Genomic DNA, 17,495 nt, shown 5'->3' on the forward strand with positions numbered 1-17,495 from the left:
AGTACTTCAGTTCAGTACAGAGCATCTCAGGAGACCAGACAGAGAGGCATGTACGAGCAACCCCCCCGAACACACGAGTAATGTGTTTCAAAGGGAAGCCCGTCATGGAGTGCAACATGAATCATTTTTACAACGAACCTGCAATTGCCACAGTTACAGGGCGCAGCAGGAATTATTCACGTGTGGCGCGCGTCAGGGCAGCACCAGAACAAGAAAAAAAGAATGTCATTTCTGCTTTCACCAATTTAGATCAAGAATCCTAACGTGAATTTTAATGTAAGAAAACGTTAACTACCTGTGGACAGTTTTCTCACCCACCAAATACACCAGCGTAAAAATGCCCGGGCAGGTTTCATAGCTGATCTCAGTTGCTGTCTCTACAAAGACTGCTTTATATTATTCTCATGCTTGCTTACATGGGAGGCTTATTACACAACATGGAAAGTGGTATTTTGTTAGTATCCCACCACTACTCTAACAAATTACCACGGAGTTAGTGAATCTGTTGTCTTACAGTGCTGGAGGTCGGAAGCCCAAGGTGGGTCTCGCTGAACTGAGAGTCCAGCGCTGGCCGGGCTGCGTTTCCCTCCTGGTGGCTCCCTTCTCCCCTCTCCAGCGTCGCGAGGCTACAGGCACGCCCAGCCGAGTTTGCTCACAACTCCTTTTACCTCCTCCTTCCACACTTCAGGATGCCTGTGATTGCATAGGTTCCACCTGGACGACTCAGGAAATCTTATCTTCGGGTCAGCTGACTAACAGCCTTAACTCTGCCTCCAACCTTCAGTTCCCCTCGCCACGCAACCTACCCTATCACAGGTTTCACATGTGCAGGTGTGGACATGGTGGCAGGCGAGGCACTCTGCCTACCGTGGTACAAATGCTGACAGCCATTCTTAACCATAACACAGAGAGAATCTGCATAAATGTTTTAAAGGCTGCTCGGGAAAGGCACTGTCGAAGTGGGAAAGTTAGTGAGTAACAACCACTGGTTAATATCTGCAAAAATAAGTATCTGCTTCAACACTGCTACGGTCCCATGTTCTAAATGTGCTTCCCACACACACGGTTTCTAGGAAGATCTTTCTAAATGAAATTTAACGATGCTGAATGCTTAGTATTCTTCCAAGCCTCATCGGAGGGCCTGTGGGAGAGCCCGCACTCCTTGGCAGGGACAAGGCTCTCACAGCGTGGGCCCAAGGCGCCTCCGCCTACCACGCTTCCCCTCGTGCCCTCGCTCACTCATGCAGGTGCCCACCGAGCTCCTAGCTGCATGCCGGTCAGGGGTGACCCTGTGACCCTGTTCCTGCTGTGTGAAGTCAGTGACCTAGTGGTGGGCCTTCAGTCAACAAATCACACAAAACAAGCATAAAACTGCAGACTGCCAGAAAAAGGAAAAGGACTCACGGACAGGGACAGCAGTGAGGTGATTGCGGGGGGCAGGGGGCATTGGGGGACTAAATGGTAATGGCAAAAATACAATAAAAAAAGAGAGAGAGGATCAGATGCCACTCTTGACATCTAATAGACTCCAGACTCTTTCTACTACATTTGCATCACTACGGTCTGAGTACAGATTTGCTACTTACTAGCAATGTGACCTTACAGAACTGGTTAATCAAAACTGTCCTCTTGTTAAAGATAAAAAGAGAGTAAGAATATCTTTCTCCCCACGTGGTGGCGCGGATCACATGCTACGAGGAAGTACAGGGTGCTGTAAGCCCCCGTGACAGAGGCATCTCACCTGGTCAAAGGAGCCCAGTGCCTCCGGGAAGAGGCAGCTGAGGAGAGAGGAATCGTGGGCAGTCAGCCTTGATGGGAGAACAGAGAGTTTTCCAGCCCAGGAAGGGCAGGCACTGCACCGTCCACCGTGCAAGCTTCACGCCCTGCTGCCCAGCCAGTGTCCCCTTTTCCTCAAGGGGCTCTACTCACCCGCATCTGGGGGCCGGCCCACTGCGTGTCTCAGCCGCCACTCACGCTATTCTGCGCCAGCACTGTTACGCCTGCCTCCCCGGGGAACGGTGAGCTCCCCAAGGCCAGGACCAGTGTTCTAACCCCGGCACTGCCCGACAGGCCTAGACGAGCGTCATGACTTAGGTCTCTACACTGCGTATGATCCCGAGAGCGTCCACTGCCAAACCTGCACAGACACACTCACAGGCACATCAACATGGTATCTAAAAAATGTTCAACTAATCCACAGGAAGGAAGGGGAAAGGTAACAGAAACAACAGACCAATGAGGAAACGAAAAGTAAAATGGCAAATTTAATACCTAGCCCATCAATAACCATATTACATATAAAATGGCCAAATAAACCACTGAAGACAGATTTGAGGAGTGGGTTAAGAAAAAATAAAGTAGCCCAACTACACACTGTCTACAAGAAACTGATTTAAAATAGAACGATACAGGCAGGTTGAGCATTAAAAGGTGGTAAAAGACATACCGCGCAAACACTGATCAAAAGAAAATGGGTATGGCTGTATTGATATCAGAAAAAACAGACTTCAGAGGAGAGAAAATTAAAAGAAACACAGAGAGACGTTACATAATGGTGAAGTGACAATGATAAAAATGACAACGATTCAAATGAGCAAGAAGACATAACGACCCTAAATATGTATAATCCAAGCAACAGAGCTGCGAGACATGGAACCACGAGCGGGGAGACGACACCAAAGAAATAAACAAACCCAAAATCAACTGAAGACTTCAACACCCTCTCTCATCAGCTGGTTGAATGACTAGAAAGAAAATCAGCAAGGATACACAGGGTCCCGCAGAAGTGACGCCTGCTTAAGGGCGGTTGGTAGGGTAATAACATGGTTGTAATAATTTAAAGTTTTAATTTGAACATTTCATCTAAAATGTCATAGGGTGTGCTTGAGTGTGATATTGTTATGTTACAGAATTACATGCCTATGATTTTGTAATAAAAGAGTTTGTAATAAAAAGGGGGGGCATTATTTGTGCCAATCCCTACAGCTTCAACACCACCATCAACTACCAGGATCTAATTAACATTTATACAACACTCACAAATAATAGAATACATAATCATTTCAAGCACCCACAAAACATAAACCGGGACGGCCCATATCCTTGGCCATAAAACAAACCTCAAAAAATGTATATGAATTGAGCTACACAGATACAGTGTAGCAACGCTGATGTTCCTAGTCTGACATTACACTATCATCACAGAAAATATAACCTCTGGGGAAGCAGTGAGGTACACAGGGCCCCTCTGCACTACCTCTGCAATTTCTTGTGAAGCTACAAATATTTCAAAATATAAAGTTTAAAACAGTAGCAGAAGAAGAAAGCTACAAGCCAACTTCATTTACAAATAATAAAAACCTTTTTAAAAATGTTTGCATATTGAATCTAGAATTACATATTTTGCCGTGAATAATGCCCACCCACGTTTTTGTGCGCATTACACACGGGATTATTATACCTGTGGTGTGTAATATTTTTATACCCATGTATACTGCGCATCCTTATTTTTTCCTCAAAACTTTGGGCAAAAATGTGTGCATTACACATGGCAAAATACGGTACATTTAAAAAATGCACTATCTCTGAACTACTGAATGGACATATAACGAGTGGCTACTTGATATCTAAGGCTACTTAGGCCAGACGATAGGCGAAGCTCACGGACAGGCATGGTCCAATCTTAGAAGAGGCCAAGAAAGACCATCTGAAAGCTGAAGGACGAGGTGCACCCGGCCATCCGGAGATAGGGAAGAACATTCTGGGAAGAGGGCACAGTCAAAGCAAAGGCCCTGAGGTAGGAGACAAGAAGCCCTAGGCAGAGCCAATTCGGTAAGCTGAGAAGTCAGTGGGCAGAGCAGTGGCAGGGGGGCGGGCAGGGACAGCCCCCAAGTGGGAGAGGCAGCCACCCTCAGATCCTGTGGGGTCTGGTGGGAGTTGAAGCCGAGGATGTATGTAATGGGAGTTACTAAAAATAGAAGTAAGGTTCTTACACAAGACATGAAGGGGTCTGACAGAGAGGAAAAGGGACGGGATGCATGAAGTCCACACGGGTGACACGAATCGGCGGCTGGCGCATGTGTGTGATAAAGAGGAACAAAAGCGGGACAAGGGAGCACAAGACACGCAGTAGTCATGAGTCGTGGAGACGTCTGGACCTGAAACATTCCCCGCATACTAGGTCCGGAGCTAAACACTGAAACAGGGAGCCCCACACGGTCAGTACACATGAACTTTTAATTAAGCCACTCACTGGTGACACCTGTTTAGGTCCCAAGTGTTCTTTGCTTAAGAAATGCAAAGAAACCCCATGGGTATTCAGTAAGTGCATTGTCAAACCACAGCCAGGGTCAAGGGCGCAGCTCTCCATGCCTCTCTGACACAGTGAACTTGCAACAGTGACCTGAGACAGGGATACTTCCTGCGGTGAGCCCTCTTTCTCAAATTTCAAGTCTGAGGAAGGCTGGTGCAGGAGACAGGGGAGAAATACGAACACTTTGTTCCCCAGAACTCAGGTGGTGTGTACATCACCCTGCTTGAACCCTACTTTAAATGGGTTCATTTCCCTTGTCCCTTGCTTCTCTCTGTTACCTAATTGTTTCAGTGTATCGTGTGGTGTGAGATATTTTATGTTCAATAAGATATCTTGGCCACTTCGGCTAGAGGTATCTTTAGAGCGGACCATTACACAAGGTAATTGCCTACCACGGGGGGAATTAAAGATGCACATTGTAAACCCTACGCCAATCACTGAAAAAGAAATTCTCAGTTGATCCAATGCACCTGGGAAAGACTGACGTAAGAAAGAATAGACGGTCCAATAGAAAACTAGTAGCAAGTTGGTAAATTTAAAGATACTAGTATTAATAATTACATTTAATGAAAATGTTCTAAACGCCTCAAATAGAAGACTAAGACTGTCAGACTGGAAAAAGCAAACTCCATGTATCTCCAAGAAAACAACTTTAGCCCTGGCTGGTGTGGCTCAGTGGATTGAGTGCCAACCTCCAAAGGGTCACCAGTTCGATTCCCAGTCAGGGCAAATGCCTGGGTTGCAGGCCAGGTCCCCAATAGGGGGCATGTGAGAGGCAACCACACATTGATGTTTCTCTCCCTCTCTACTTCCCCTCCCATCTAAAAATAAATGAATACATAAATAAAATCTTTTTAAACAAAGAAAACAACTTTAAATAGAAAGGCACAGAGAGGTTAAAAGTTGAAGGATGAACACATGTGCCTTTACTAACACAGAAAGCTGCAGTGGTGACATTAGCATCAGGCATGATGCTTTCTCCCTGGAAGAGAATAAACGTGCTCGATCCAAGAAGCCAGGGGCACATTAGAGAGGGAGGGAGGGAGGAAGGAAGGAAGGAAAGAATCCATACCTTTCTATTCATTTATATAAATTCTAGAAAATGCAAACTAATCTACAGTGACTGAAAGCAAATGAACAGTTGCCTGGGACTGGTATGGGGGAAGAGAGGGGCAGACTATAGATACCAGGCACAGAGAAATGTGGCGGGGGGTGGGGGTGGGGATGGGGATGTTCATTATCTATAATGGATACACACATGTAAAACGTCACCAAGTTATGTGTAATGAATACCTGCAGCGCACTGCGTGCCGATCCGGGCAATGGACAATACACGGAGGCAGAGTGACTGCGCGGTGCCGATGGTGTTTCGAGTGCCGTCGGAACGAGTGCGTGGCGGCAAGAGGGAGGGGTAGGGAAGGGAAAGCTGGCTTTGTACTCAGTCCTAACGGCAAAGCTATTTTGGAGCAAAGATTTAAGAGATTTAATCATGAAATCGTAAATGTACAGCTTAAAAGATGGATTAATATTTTATAGCCTTGTTGAGGAGAAGTCCTTTCCTATGTATGCTGGAAAACACAGAAGCCATAAGCAAGACAAACTGATAAATGTGACTCTGATATTAAAAAGCAAACGGCACAAAATACAAACAACTATCCATTTAAAAGAACAATGATACCCAGCGGTGAGTGTGGCAGAGCTGCGGGTGTTTCTACACAAGGCTGTCTGGGAAATTTCATATCACCGTTTTGGAGAGTAATATTAAAAAGCAAAAGATGCATACATTTTGGTGTAACAATTTAACTTCAAATATTTACCCTATAGAACTTCACATAAATGTGTAAAGATATTCTATTCAGAGTTGCTCATGTTAGCAGAAAATTGGGGGGAAAACTTGAAATATCCATCAAAGGGCGTTGGCTAAATAAATTATGCTAATTCAATAAAATAGCATATGGCCATTAAATAGAATAAATAATACGTATGCACATATACATCACTCCTACGGGCATTAGGAAGATAGATACAAAGTAGAATATTTAGTGTGGCCCCATTTTTGGAAAAAAAAAGAGAGAGATGTGAAAAATAATGAGGAGAATATGTATTAAGCTGTACGCTGTGGCATTATGGAAGGCCTTGACATTCTGACTTAGACATTTCTATACTGTCTGAAATCTTTACAAGTATGTATTGTTCTTGTTAACAGAAAAAATAAGCCTAAAAATCCTGTGCAATAACTCGCCTCCGCTGGCTTCTCCTCACAGTCTTTCTCCAATGTGGTGCCTCTAATAAATCCAAAATCCAATTTCACTGGCTAGAGCTATTTAAAAAGCTCTTTTTTTCTCGTAAATCTGTAAACTGCTTTCGTGCATCAGATTTCCTGGCTCCACTAGAAAATCCTCTGCAGCTCTGGGTGAGCACATAAATTCGGCGTTTTGTTGCTCTTCCACGAAAACATGCAAAAGAGCATGAAAAGCAAAGGCTTTAGTTGCTTGCTACTTTATGTAATTTAAACTAGTAACTTTTTGCTGGTATTTCCACTTTCTTAAAAAGTGGGCATTCTCATACTCTCTTCCTAAGTGAACTTTACAGGACCCTATGTTACTGAAGCAGTTTGAGAACAAGTAACACTCAGTGGTTACAACACCCGCAACGAGTAATCTCTGGTTTCACCCTAGGCTCTTCCTGCCACTCTCTGCATTTATCAAGAGTCCTTTTATTTTGTTCCTTTTCTCAAAGGGCTCCAAACACGCAGGGTTTTGCAGTGAGACTAAGCAATGCCTGACACACACAGTAGGCATTTTATTTTTTAACCTAACGGGGGCCAGTAACCAGGCACCACCAGATAGTTCAGAGTCAGAAAAGGAAGTCAAGTGGTGTCACCAGCCGTGGCCAAAATTCGGGGGAGCTACAGCCAAATTCCCTTTTGTATGTGACAATGACAAACACTGGCCCTTCCTACATCTTCTCCTTCTAAACCACGGTCAGGGACCGCAGGCTGGGAGCAGGGCTCAGTGGAACAGCCATGCCTGGTCTCCCTCACTAGCTCACTAGCAAACCCATACAGGCTAAAAGGCACAAAGCAGGAGGCGAGGTGCTGGGGAGAGTGGGACCGCGCACAGTGTGGCTTCCTCCCTCGGGAAGGACTCCCAGTGTGACGGAGGGTGTCGGACTTAGGAAATCACCTACTGCAGCGCCATCCAACAGAAATATAGCGCACACCACACGGCGTAAGTGTTCTGAATGATGCAGTAAAAAAAAAAGTTAAAAAGATGAAATTCATTTTAATAATATTGCATTTAGCCCCATAGATCCCAAAAGATGGTCATTTTAGCACACAATCTATGTAAGAAAATTAAGCAGCTACTTGACACTCTTCTTGTACGGATTCAACACTCAGTTTGGACACACTGTGGTTCCGCGGCTACTGGCCTCCACACTGAAATGCAGGTCTGCGGGGAAACCTCCTCAACAGCACAGGCGATGCTGGGTGCAGGACGGGCGGCCGAGCACCTGGCTTTCACAGACCGTGGGACAAAAGCCCTGCCTCTCCCTTCAGTCTCACGCTAGCTTCACTTCCTCGGACTTTCTCCCAGTGGTCCGCTCCTCTGCGCCTCCCTCCTTCCACCTTTCTGGACCATGCCTCCCTCTTCACTCGTCTGTAGCTGCGTAGTTGTCTGTGCCCTACCTTCACCCCTCCTCACAAGCCTAATTCCACAGTCGAGAATAAAAGCAAAGCAAAACACACAAAAGCTTACACTCTTGGGAAGTACATTATCTACTTGGTGCCTTTTAACCAGACTGTCTCCTTAGAGAGAAGGAAGAAGGGATACTATTGCCTCCAAGTGAAGCCCAGGACCTGGAGCGGAACCAGAAACAAGAACGATGACGATAAAACGCAGGATTCCGCGGCCTGGGAGAAGCCCCTAAGCAGCCCACGCCCAGCACCTGCCCTGTTTGGCGAACTGCAGCCTCAGCTGAGTTTCGGCATTCTTCAGTGGGCACAGCATGTGGTTTTTATCTTCATCAAGTGCATCTTCTTTCAAACCAATTGGGCTGATTTTGCAGAAGCTAGTTACGCTTTAACCCAAGTTTACAGATATATTTATTTTACTCAGCTTCACCCCATTTATTCAGCTAACGTGGTATTAATTATATTAATAACATGGTACTGATCACAGTAAAATCATTTGTTCATTTGTTACACGGGCAACTTCTTCAATCCAGTATCTACAGATTGCACCGTAGCCACAGGGAGTTATTTTCAAATATAAATTTATGACACAAACTACCAAGAACAGACCCATACAAATATACGTCCACCCACCCACGCACCGCCAAGAAAACACCTCAAAGTACTTACCTAAATGGCAGTATGCTGGCCTGCATGAAGTCACCTTTGTATGCAACAAGAACTGCTTATGCAGCTCCATTCTACAATCTACAAAAGCCCTGAATAGGTGTATGGGAAGGCTGAAGAATCAAATTTATCTCCTGCGTCCAATAAGTACTCCTTGTACAACGTTGAAAGTATCTTCCCAAGTCAAGCATTTTGAAATGTTAATCAAATCTTGTTTTCCAGTTTAGAAATTCATACCTATGTGCATAGCAGAATCTTACTAAAGGCACATTGGATACAAGCATGCAGATTCATAAACTTATAAGGAACTTGTCATTTTCACATACCCGAAGAACCAATTCACACGAGAGGCGTTGCAACGAGAATGGAGCGAAGTAATTTTAGAAGCCTGGATGGATTGAAAACACTCCTTCAGTGTAACGTCCCTGCCAGTCTGCACGGCGCTGGCATCTCGGTGATTAAATCCTTCGGGCTCCAAGGGCCCGTAAAGAGACTCTCTACTACTAATACAGTTGCCTTGAAAGATTGACTAAACCTTGTTTCAACTGCTATCTTCGAGAACTGTTAAGACAATATAATTGTCAAACTAGTGTGTTGCTAATCTCATTTTTATTGTTAACATTTGCCACTGAAATTGCTGTTTAATTGTTTGTTTTGGAACAGACACATAAAACATCATGACAGCGATATTTGGGCACATATTGGAAAATCTGCCATGAATAAAGATTTCTTTTTCCCCAATGAAAAACAGTTTGCCTCTATTACATGGCATTAAAATGATTTACTGAAGCAGGCCAAAACATAAACCACTGAAATAAAATGAAGAGAGGTAACAGTTGTAGCAAAATGCAAAGGTGGATCCATCCAAACTCACACTTAAAACACGTTGAAATGCAACTCCTACTCTTTAGAGAGCAGCAAATGGGGGAAAAGGAGGCCTTCCATCCTGCTCACGCCCAATGGCCCACTCCTTCAGCAGCCAACATTTATTAGCCAGAGACCCTGAGGACTGCGAAGGGAACCCGTCAGCGTAACCCGCTGTGGGCTGCCTGGGCCTCCACCTCCTGCCCGACCAGCTGCTGCTGTGGCTGACGTGAATGGGGTGCTCTCACGCCCATTCATGCCCTGCCCGGGAAGCAGCGCCCAGCTGCTGTGACAGCTCCTGTTTGTAAGCCATCGGCTCCCGGCTCTCCCACGGCATGAAGCGCCTGCTGAGAGCAGGGATGCTTGTGGCTGGCACACGGGATAAAAGCCATTCCGCCTGCTCTGTCCTGAATGTGGTGTTAGCAGTCCTGGGCCCTTGGCTGGGACCTTGGAGACTGGCTCTGTCTTTCATGCCTCCTTCCCCATAGCCCTTTTGGATGATCTCAAAAACCCTGCTGATGGAGACCCGCAGGAAACGCCCAGAAACCAGCTTCCAACCTGCTTCATGTTTCCATATAAATAACCCCACACCCCCAAGCCTGGTTCTCTCCCAGCCCCAGCTCTGTGGTCCAGGCAGCATAGGGCTCTACAGGTTTTTTGTTTGTTTTTGTTTTAGAGTAGAGGACACTGCCTGGGTTTAGGGAGCATAAATTACGTGCTGAGCCAAACAAAAATGAAACAACCACAACATGAAGCCCTGTGGCATCTGGTCCCCAATGGCCCTTTAGCCCCACTCCCTACACGTCTCCATGGTCTCTGGCCCAGGCACACACAGCTAAGAACTCTCCATGCCCCGAGCTGGATGCCCCGCTCCTGACAACTCCCTTGAGGCCATGTTGACAGGTTACATCTGTGAGACTCCTCTCCCAGCACTGAACAGTCGGTCACCCCTCCCCTGGGATCTACGGTGTCTTCTACCTCCCTCCGTGAAGCTCCCACACTGCTCTTGACCAATTACGTGCACCACCTGCCTCTCTCCCTGCACCGCAAACCCAGGGGGCAGATAGGAGGCGCCCAGACTGGAGGGTGCACTGTGTCTCCTGAGCTGGCGGTTACAATGGGAGAGTGCATTTATCTTTTTTAAAAAATAATAATAAAACCACTTTCAGTGGGTTATGTGTTTAACCAGTGCAATCCATACTCGGAGCTCTCGGTTCTAGCACATAACCCCTGAAATCTTTATTCTCAAGATTTGCGCATTGCTATTTTGTGCAAACAGCACATCAGATTCGGAATTCTGCTCTCTTTGACTTCACTTGCCTCCAGCCCTGCAGGAAAGATGCAGGTTGTGGCTGCAGTGCCAGCCCATCAGGGGAGAAAGGCACGCTTTCTCAGAGAAAACCACGCAGGAGAGGACACACTGCCAGTAAGAGCACGGCACGTGAGGAACTCGAGAAGAAAGAAGTTATAAAGCCTGTCATTAGGCTTTAAGGACCTCAGAAAGAAGCTGGGAAAGAGTGATGGGCTAAGAGTAAAGAAAAGAGCAACCAGGAGGTCACAGTGGACCACCAGCAGAACGATGCTGTTCTGCTTTTCAGTGGGTGTCTAGAAGGCACACGCAGCAGAGAGCATGCAGGGCTGCAACAGTCTTCTCATTATGTCTCCTCCTGATCAGTCATTGCTAAAAGCTGCTACCTGTACTCTAGACCTCACAAATACCCTTGAACTTAGGAACAAATGTAACTAAAGAATATACTGTGTTTCCTTGAAACTAGGAATCCAACCGTTCTAAGATGCCCTTATTTTCTCAAGCACTAAGAAAAATGCTGCCAATTGAACTATGACATGCTTTCTTATTACTTAGAATTTCCATTCTGTTTTTATTGAAAGATCTGTTTTAGACTAAGTCACACATATCCTTTTAACATATTGCTGTTGGACACCTATAAAGAGAAAAGTAAAAGCAAGATAAATTGGTTGTTAAGGTAATGGCAACCAGGACACCTGGCTGACAGCAACTGGAAAAAGCCACTGAATCAGAAAATACATCCCAGTGTCAGAAACGTAAAAACCTGAAAAAACTGTGTACCACAGAACCAATAAAACACTATCTTATGCATAGATCATTGACAAAATTTAGAAAGGACAAGGTAAAGAGTTCACAGGATAAGTGCTACAAAGATATTTCATTGATCAGAAAATACATTTACATAGAAAGAAAAAGCTGAGATTATTCAACTCAAGGAAGACAAAAGGAAAACAGGGATTCAATGATGTTCTTTAAGAACTTCAAAGTCCTGTTCCAAAAAGCAGTGATTTCCTACTGTTTTCTTCCCTTTACTTTTTTAGCAGCAGGACCTCTTTTAAAATGCTGTCCTACAAGAAATCTGAGTACAGAGCTGTTCCCGTAAGAGGAAGAGCGTCACCTCACACCTGCCTGCAAGGTCACGGGGCTCATGGGTTGGGCGTCGCCCTGCAAAGCAAAAGGTTACCCGTTTGATTCCCGGTCAGGCAACAGACCTGGATTGCAGGTTGGTGTCCCTGGTCAAGGTGCGTGCGAGAGGCAACCGATCAACATTTCTCTCTCACATCGATTATTTCACTCCCTTTCTTTCCCCCTCCCTTCCCATGTCTCTAAAAATATAAATAAATATTGAGTTGGCCAAAAAGTCTGTATGGTTTTTTCCATAAAATAAAGGACACATTTTTCATTTTCACCAATAACTTTATTGATTTGGATATTCTGAGGATGTCGATCTCTCCTGCGTGGTATAATGGTGATTATTCTCAATGTCTTGATTTGATCACTATCAACTTCAACTGGTCTACCCGACCATGGAGCATCGTCCAGTAAGAAATCTCCAGCACGAAACTCTGCAAACCACTTCTGATGTGTTTGAACAGTCACAGCACCTTCTCTATATACTGCTCAAGTCTTTTTTTGCATTTCAGTTGCATTTTTACCTTACTTGAAATAATAAAGCATAATATGCCAAAAATGCTATGTATTTTCTTCCATCTTCAGTATTAAAATGGCTACATAAAAAAATCACCAATTTTGATAAATTTTTTTATATGCATGCTGACAATATAGCCCTTGCTGATGTAGCTCAGTGGATTGAGCACAGGCCTGGGAAACAAAGGGTCGCTGGTTTAATTCCCAGTCAGGGCACATGCTTGGGTTGCAGGACGGTCCCCAGTACAGGGTCTGTGAGAGGCAACTACACGTTGATGTTTCTCTCCTTCTCTTTCTCCCTCCCTTCCCTTTCCTGTAAAATCTTTAAAAATAATAATGATAATATAAAATAAATGCATGCTGAAAATATAATGACAGGGGTCACAATACAATCTAACAAAATTGTTTCAAATGAAGTTAAAGACAACTAAGCGCAACTAGAGCCATCTTATGGGGGGAAAAAAACAAACTTTTTGGCCAACCCAATAAAACATTGAAAAACAGAAATCCTGACCTGGAAGGATGTCACTGTCCACCCTGTCCCTACAACGTCAACAGTACGATGACAGGATTCAGTGCACGGCATAAACCAACTAAACACTCGCTGAGGTCTGCAGAGCACAGTCTTCCTAGGTTATACAAAGATGGATCAAGTGTGGAGGGGTTTTGTAGCCTACACGAAGAACCTTCCTACGTGCAGACCTGAGACGTTGAGATGATCACCAAAAGATAAGAAGTTGCTTCTCAGTCACCGAAGAAGCTGTCTTGGTCTTACCAGGTGAGAGGCCCTCCTTCCACAAAGAGAGATGCGCCCCACACACCCCGTAAGGCCCACGGCGGGCACTACAGTCTCTCTCTGTCTGCAGCACCCGTCTCTCTCCAAATGTGAGACAGACGCGCTGAGTTTGGGCAGCATGGGTCATTGCGCCATGCCCGACCACGTGGCCAAAGTCAGCAGCTTACTCTACCCCTGGCTCTCTGAAACGAATCCAACCCCACAACAAATTTGCGAGTAATGGACATCCTGCTGACAGTGCGGAGACAGGCAGACCACCTGGAAAAGCTTTAAAATCCTCATTAAAAAGATCTTCATCGCATGTGTCTTCACGCCCTTCTCCTCCGAACACGGCCTCTAAAATCCTCTTTTACTATTTGTTTTTGTCTTGAAGCTTGAATTTTTTTTCAATCACAGTTCACATTCAGTATTATTTTGTATGAGTTTCATGTGTGTGGCCTACTGGTTCGAGCCTTCTACTATTGGGGACAACTGCAATCCAGGCTCCAGCCCACTCCCACTTCTTCTCCCCACCCGGGTTCAACCAGCTCAGCAACTTCAAGGCAGCCCGTCCGGAAGGGCAAGGGTGATGGGGAGCTGAGAAAACTGACGGTCTCACCGCAGAGCCGTATCAACACACAAGCAACGTGTACAGTAAGGCCTTCGGGTGAGTCAAGAAGCTGGTTTTCCGTGTGACCGGCTCTCAGACCACCCCCAGTTACCGCTGCACTGATGACCAAGGTAGGTTAGGCCGACCTGTCCCCTGCTTTGCCCCTTGTGCTGTCAGGCAGCTGAGGAGGGAAAGTTTTTGGTGGAGGGGATAATCCCTCCAGATACCAAGGACGTTTCTTTGGTGAAGGGCGCTCCCTTGCTATAAACACCAACTCAATTTTCAGCCTGATTTTCCCATCTGTATTTATTGTAAGTGGGGATGTATCAGAAATGAGAAAAGTCACCTCTGCATCCTATTTTATTCCCTACACACAAAAAAAAACCCACAGACAACTGGTTTTTTTTTTAACCAGATGGTTCCCAGTTACATCGCACTCTACGACTGAATGGCGTAGGGGCGCTAAGCTGTTCTCCATGCTGAAGAAGACACCTTTCTGCCCGTAAAACTGGCGATCTGACCCAGCGAGTACACAGTCAGAGGGCTTCGCCGTGAACATCAGAAAATTCATCATTCTTCCCTTCCTCCACAAACCAACTCAGAAAAATGTTCTCCCTATATTACATAACATACGGTTTAAGTCCATCGGAGTAAAATGCAAAGGACCTGTGTAAAGAGGGCCGGTCGTTAAGCCGTGTCCCTGTATGATTTCAGAGCAGGGCAGAGCTCAGACACGGAAACTGAGGCCAAATAAGGTCAAGTAAGGTCATGAAGGACACACAAAAGCCTTCTGGGCGGAGTTAGGGTTGGAACCCAACCACACAACATGGTCAAAACTTTAAAAACACTTTTTTGTATTTCAGACGCATATTTCCTTACCAGAATCACTTCAAAAATGACCGGGATCAGTTTGCTTTCTTCCACAAGTCTGTTGGGAGATAAAAAGACGACCACACATTAGGTAGCTCACACTTGCACTGCTGCCCCCACCTTGCGACGGCCTAAATTCTGTGACCGGGAAATCATGTGGTTAAATGCATACTCACTTTTAACACACTGAGCTATGAAGTGCTATTAAGCATGAGAAATATGAAGCCTCTTTGCAAATGGCTTATTAGCTTAGCCTTATTCGTCTGTAGCGAGCAAAACTCAGAGTGATATTTATAAATGTAAATTTTATTAAAATTCACAATTATTATGAAGACTATCAAAACAGGCGGCTCCAGCTGAAATCTCGGAGCCTGTGGTCACGGCACAGGTGACTGATAAGCAGGCCGCACTGTAATCTTCCACACACGCCTCATCAGACCCCTTCTCGGCACTGACTCAACACGCAGTGATTCTCACATCATCTTTAACTTTGGAAAAATGTAGACACCGATCACCCAATGGGCTCCAGGCACGTCCCTCATTAAACCGAGTTAAAAATTGTCATCTACTGGAAGAATTTTTTCCATGCAGTTGAAGAGAAAATAGCCTTGATTCAAAAGTGACAGTTATTATATTTTTAAAACCAATACTTCATCTCTCAATAGGCCTTTAGTCCAAGGGTCAGGAAACTTTTTCTGCAAAGGGTCAGAGAGTAAATAGTGTAAGCTTTGCAGGCCTCGCGGTCTCTATAGCAACTACCGAACTCCGCCACTGCCACGGAAAAGCAGCCTTGAATAACGCGTACATAGGCGTGTCTGCGTTCTAATGAAACTTTATTTATAAAAATGGGCAGGAGGCCGCATCAGGCCCACAAGCTGTAATTTGCTGATCCCGCTTCGGTTTTTAAAGAAAATCAGATTCCTTCATTTTATTGGAATTTACTCGGCATGATAAACTGCAGCACTTAAACGCGTCCGCTCCCGGCAGGTACGCGCAGTCTGTCCAGTTCCCAGGCTATGCCAGGCGGATGGAAAGAGAACTGATCACCTGGCCTCCCTCAAACCTGTGTGTCTATGATAATACATTGATTTATTTTTTTTAAAAAGGAAAGGTCTGTGAGACTAGCCCCCAAGAAGATCGCAGCATTTACCAGTGTGTGTTAGGGGACAGTGAGAGGCAGAGAGTCCCCAAGACTGAAGCACTTAGAACGCCCTCCCGCAGTACCAAGCAAAGCCCGTGTGATCACTTCAGTCATTTCAATGTATCAGAGGGAAGAGGTTTTGACTACAGATATTAAATGCCTTTACACTCTCACTTCCCTGAGCAATTGCAGGCTCAGATCTGGACGTGGAGCTTCTTGTACGATGGCTGGGCAGGATGGGAAAAGCAAAGACTCCAGACCAAGCTCAAGTTCAGGCCAGCACATTCCCAGGTTCTTCCTCAGTCTCCTGGATTTAACCATCTCTCTTCCTAAACTGGTCTCTGTAAATGATTATAATGCCGGGTCCGGCAGAAGGGACGCCACTGAACGTGGTTGGGAGGGTACGTGAATGTCTCGCATGAGATGGACAACAATTTGAACATGTCCCTTAAAATGTCACATGGCGTGCTTGAGTGTGATATTGTCACGTTACAGAATCACACGCTTATGACTTTGTAACAAAAGATTTGGTATGGATTACCAGCTCATTAAAAGGGGGCATTATTTGTGCCAGATCCTGTATATACTCTTATTAGGCCCAGGCTGAAACAGCCAAGCTCACACATGTCCGAGTGGCCCTAGCAAGCGCAGCTGAGAGTCACAGGGTCACAGACACCACTCCTCCAGTGGCACCTAGAGGCTCCTGGTGCCTCTACCACGGTCACCCCAACACCAGATTTCTCGAGACAGGGTTCTACAAGAAATTCTCTTATGAACACATGACTACACAACCAACCTTGACTCCTTCTTGAACGTCACCACTAGTGCTTCTTCGGGCCTCTGCAGGATAGGCAGGCCGACCTGAACGACCCCTCGAGTCTCTCGTCACTACGCCCTAACACTCAGTCTTCCGAAAACGATCAACCACAGCCATTTTGCTCTTTGGTTTGACTAACATCGTTTAGAGCCACTGCCGGTAAATCCAAAGGGAACCCAAGCTGAATAAAATCACTTTTAATTGAAAAAAAATTTTCCTATGACATTTCCTGTGATTTGTGGACTAACCCCGAATGTAATTCCAAAAGAACTCCAAAGCCAGTATTGGACAGCAGCGGCTACAGACATCTGAGACTGTGAGGGAGCGTCCGTCCAGACCGGAAGAAGCGGCCAATGACAGGGGTCCGCTGAGCAGGGACTAGCATTTCCTTAACCAAAAATAACTATTATGGAGAACACTCGAGGGCGTCACACACAGCACTGCTCGGTGACAAATCCTGTGTGTGATTTCAGTTACAAGGCACACGTACGGGGCGGGGCACAAGTAGGTTTATAGTCGTGAGAACGCACGACACAGTTTATTGTTGTATAACTGTTTCTTCATCATTGTGTGATTTTCCATACCAACAACTGTAAACCCCCTTCTGCCCCACCCTGTACGTGTGTACTGGGGTGATATAAAAAACTTTTTTTTTTTTTTTACCATGAGTTGTAGGTAAAACATCTGAAATCCACAGATGGTAGACTGCTGTGGAAACAATATTCATTTGTCTTCTCTACGTTCTTAACATTTGATTTTAAAAACTCAGTCTCCTTATTTGCAGCGCCTC

At 45.4% G+C, this 17,495-nt stretch overlaps 1 protein-coding gene across 4 annotated transcripts in view; it reads right to left on the reverse strand.

The window, feature by feature from the left end:
- The window catches only part of ULK4 (unc-51 like kinase 4), a 303,339-nt gene that overhangs the window by 150,795 nt on the left and 135,049 nt on the right, over positions 1 to 17,495 (reverse strand). For all 4 annotated transcript variants that reach the window (XM_053929211.2, XM_024565949.4, XM_053929210.2 and 1 more), the window contains one exon: positions 14,757 to 14,805. In XM_053929211.2, the coding sequence (XP_053785186.1) occupies positions 14,757 to 14,805 (49 nt within the window). The remainder of the gene's footprint in view (positions 1 to 14,756; positions 14,806 to 17,495) is intronic.

Source organism: Desmodus rotundus, chromosome 8, assembly GCF_022682495.2.
Source record: "Desmodus rotundus isolate HL8 chromosome 8, HLdesRot8A.1, whole genome shotgun sequence".
NCBI lineage: Eukaryota > Metazoa > Chordata > Mammalia > Chiroptera > Phyllostomidae > Desmodus > Desmodus rotundus.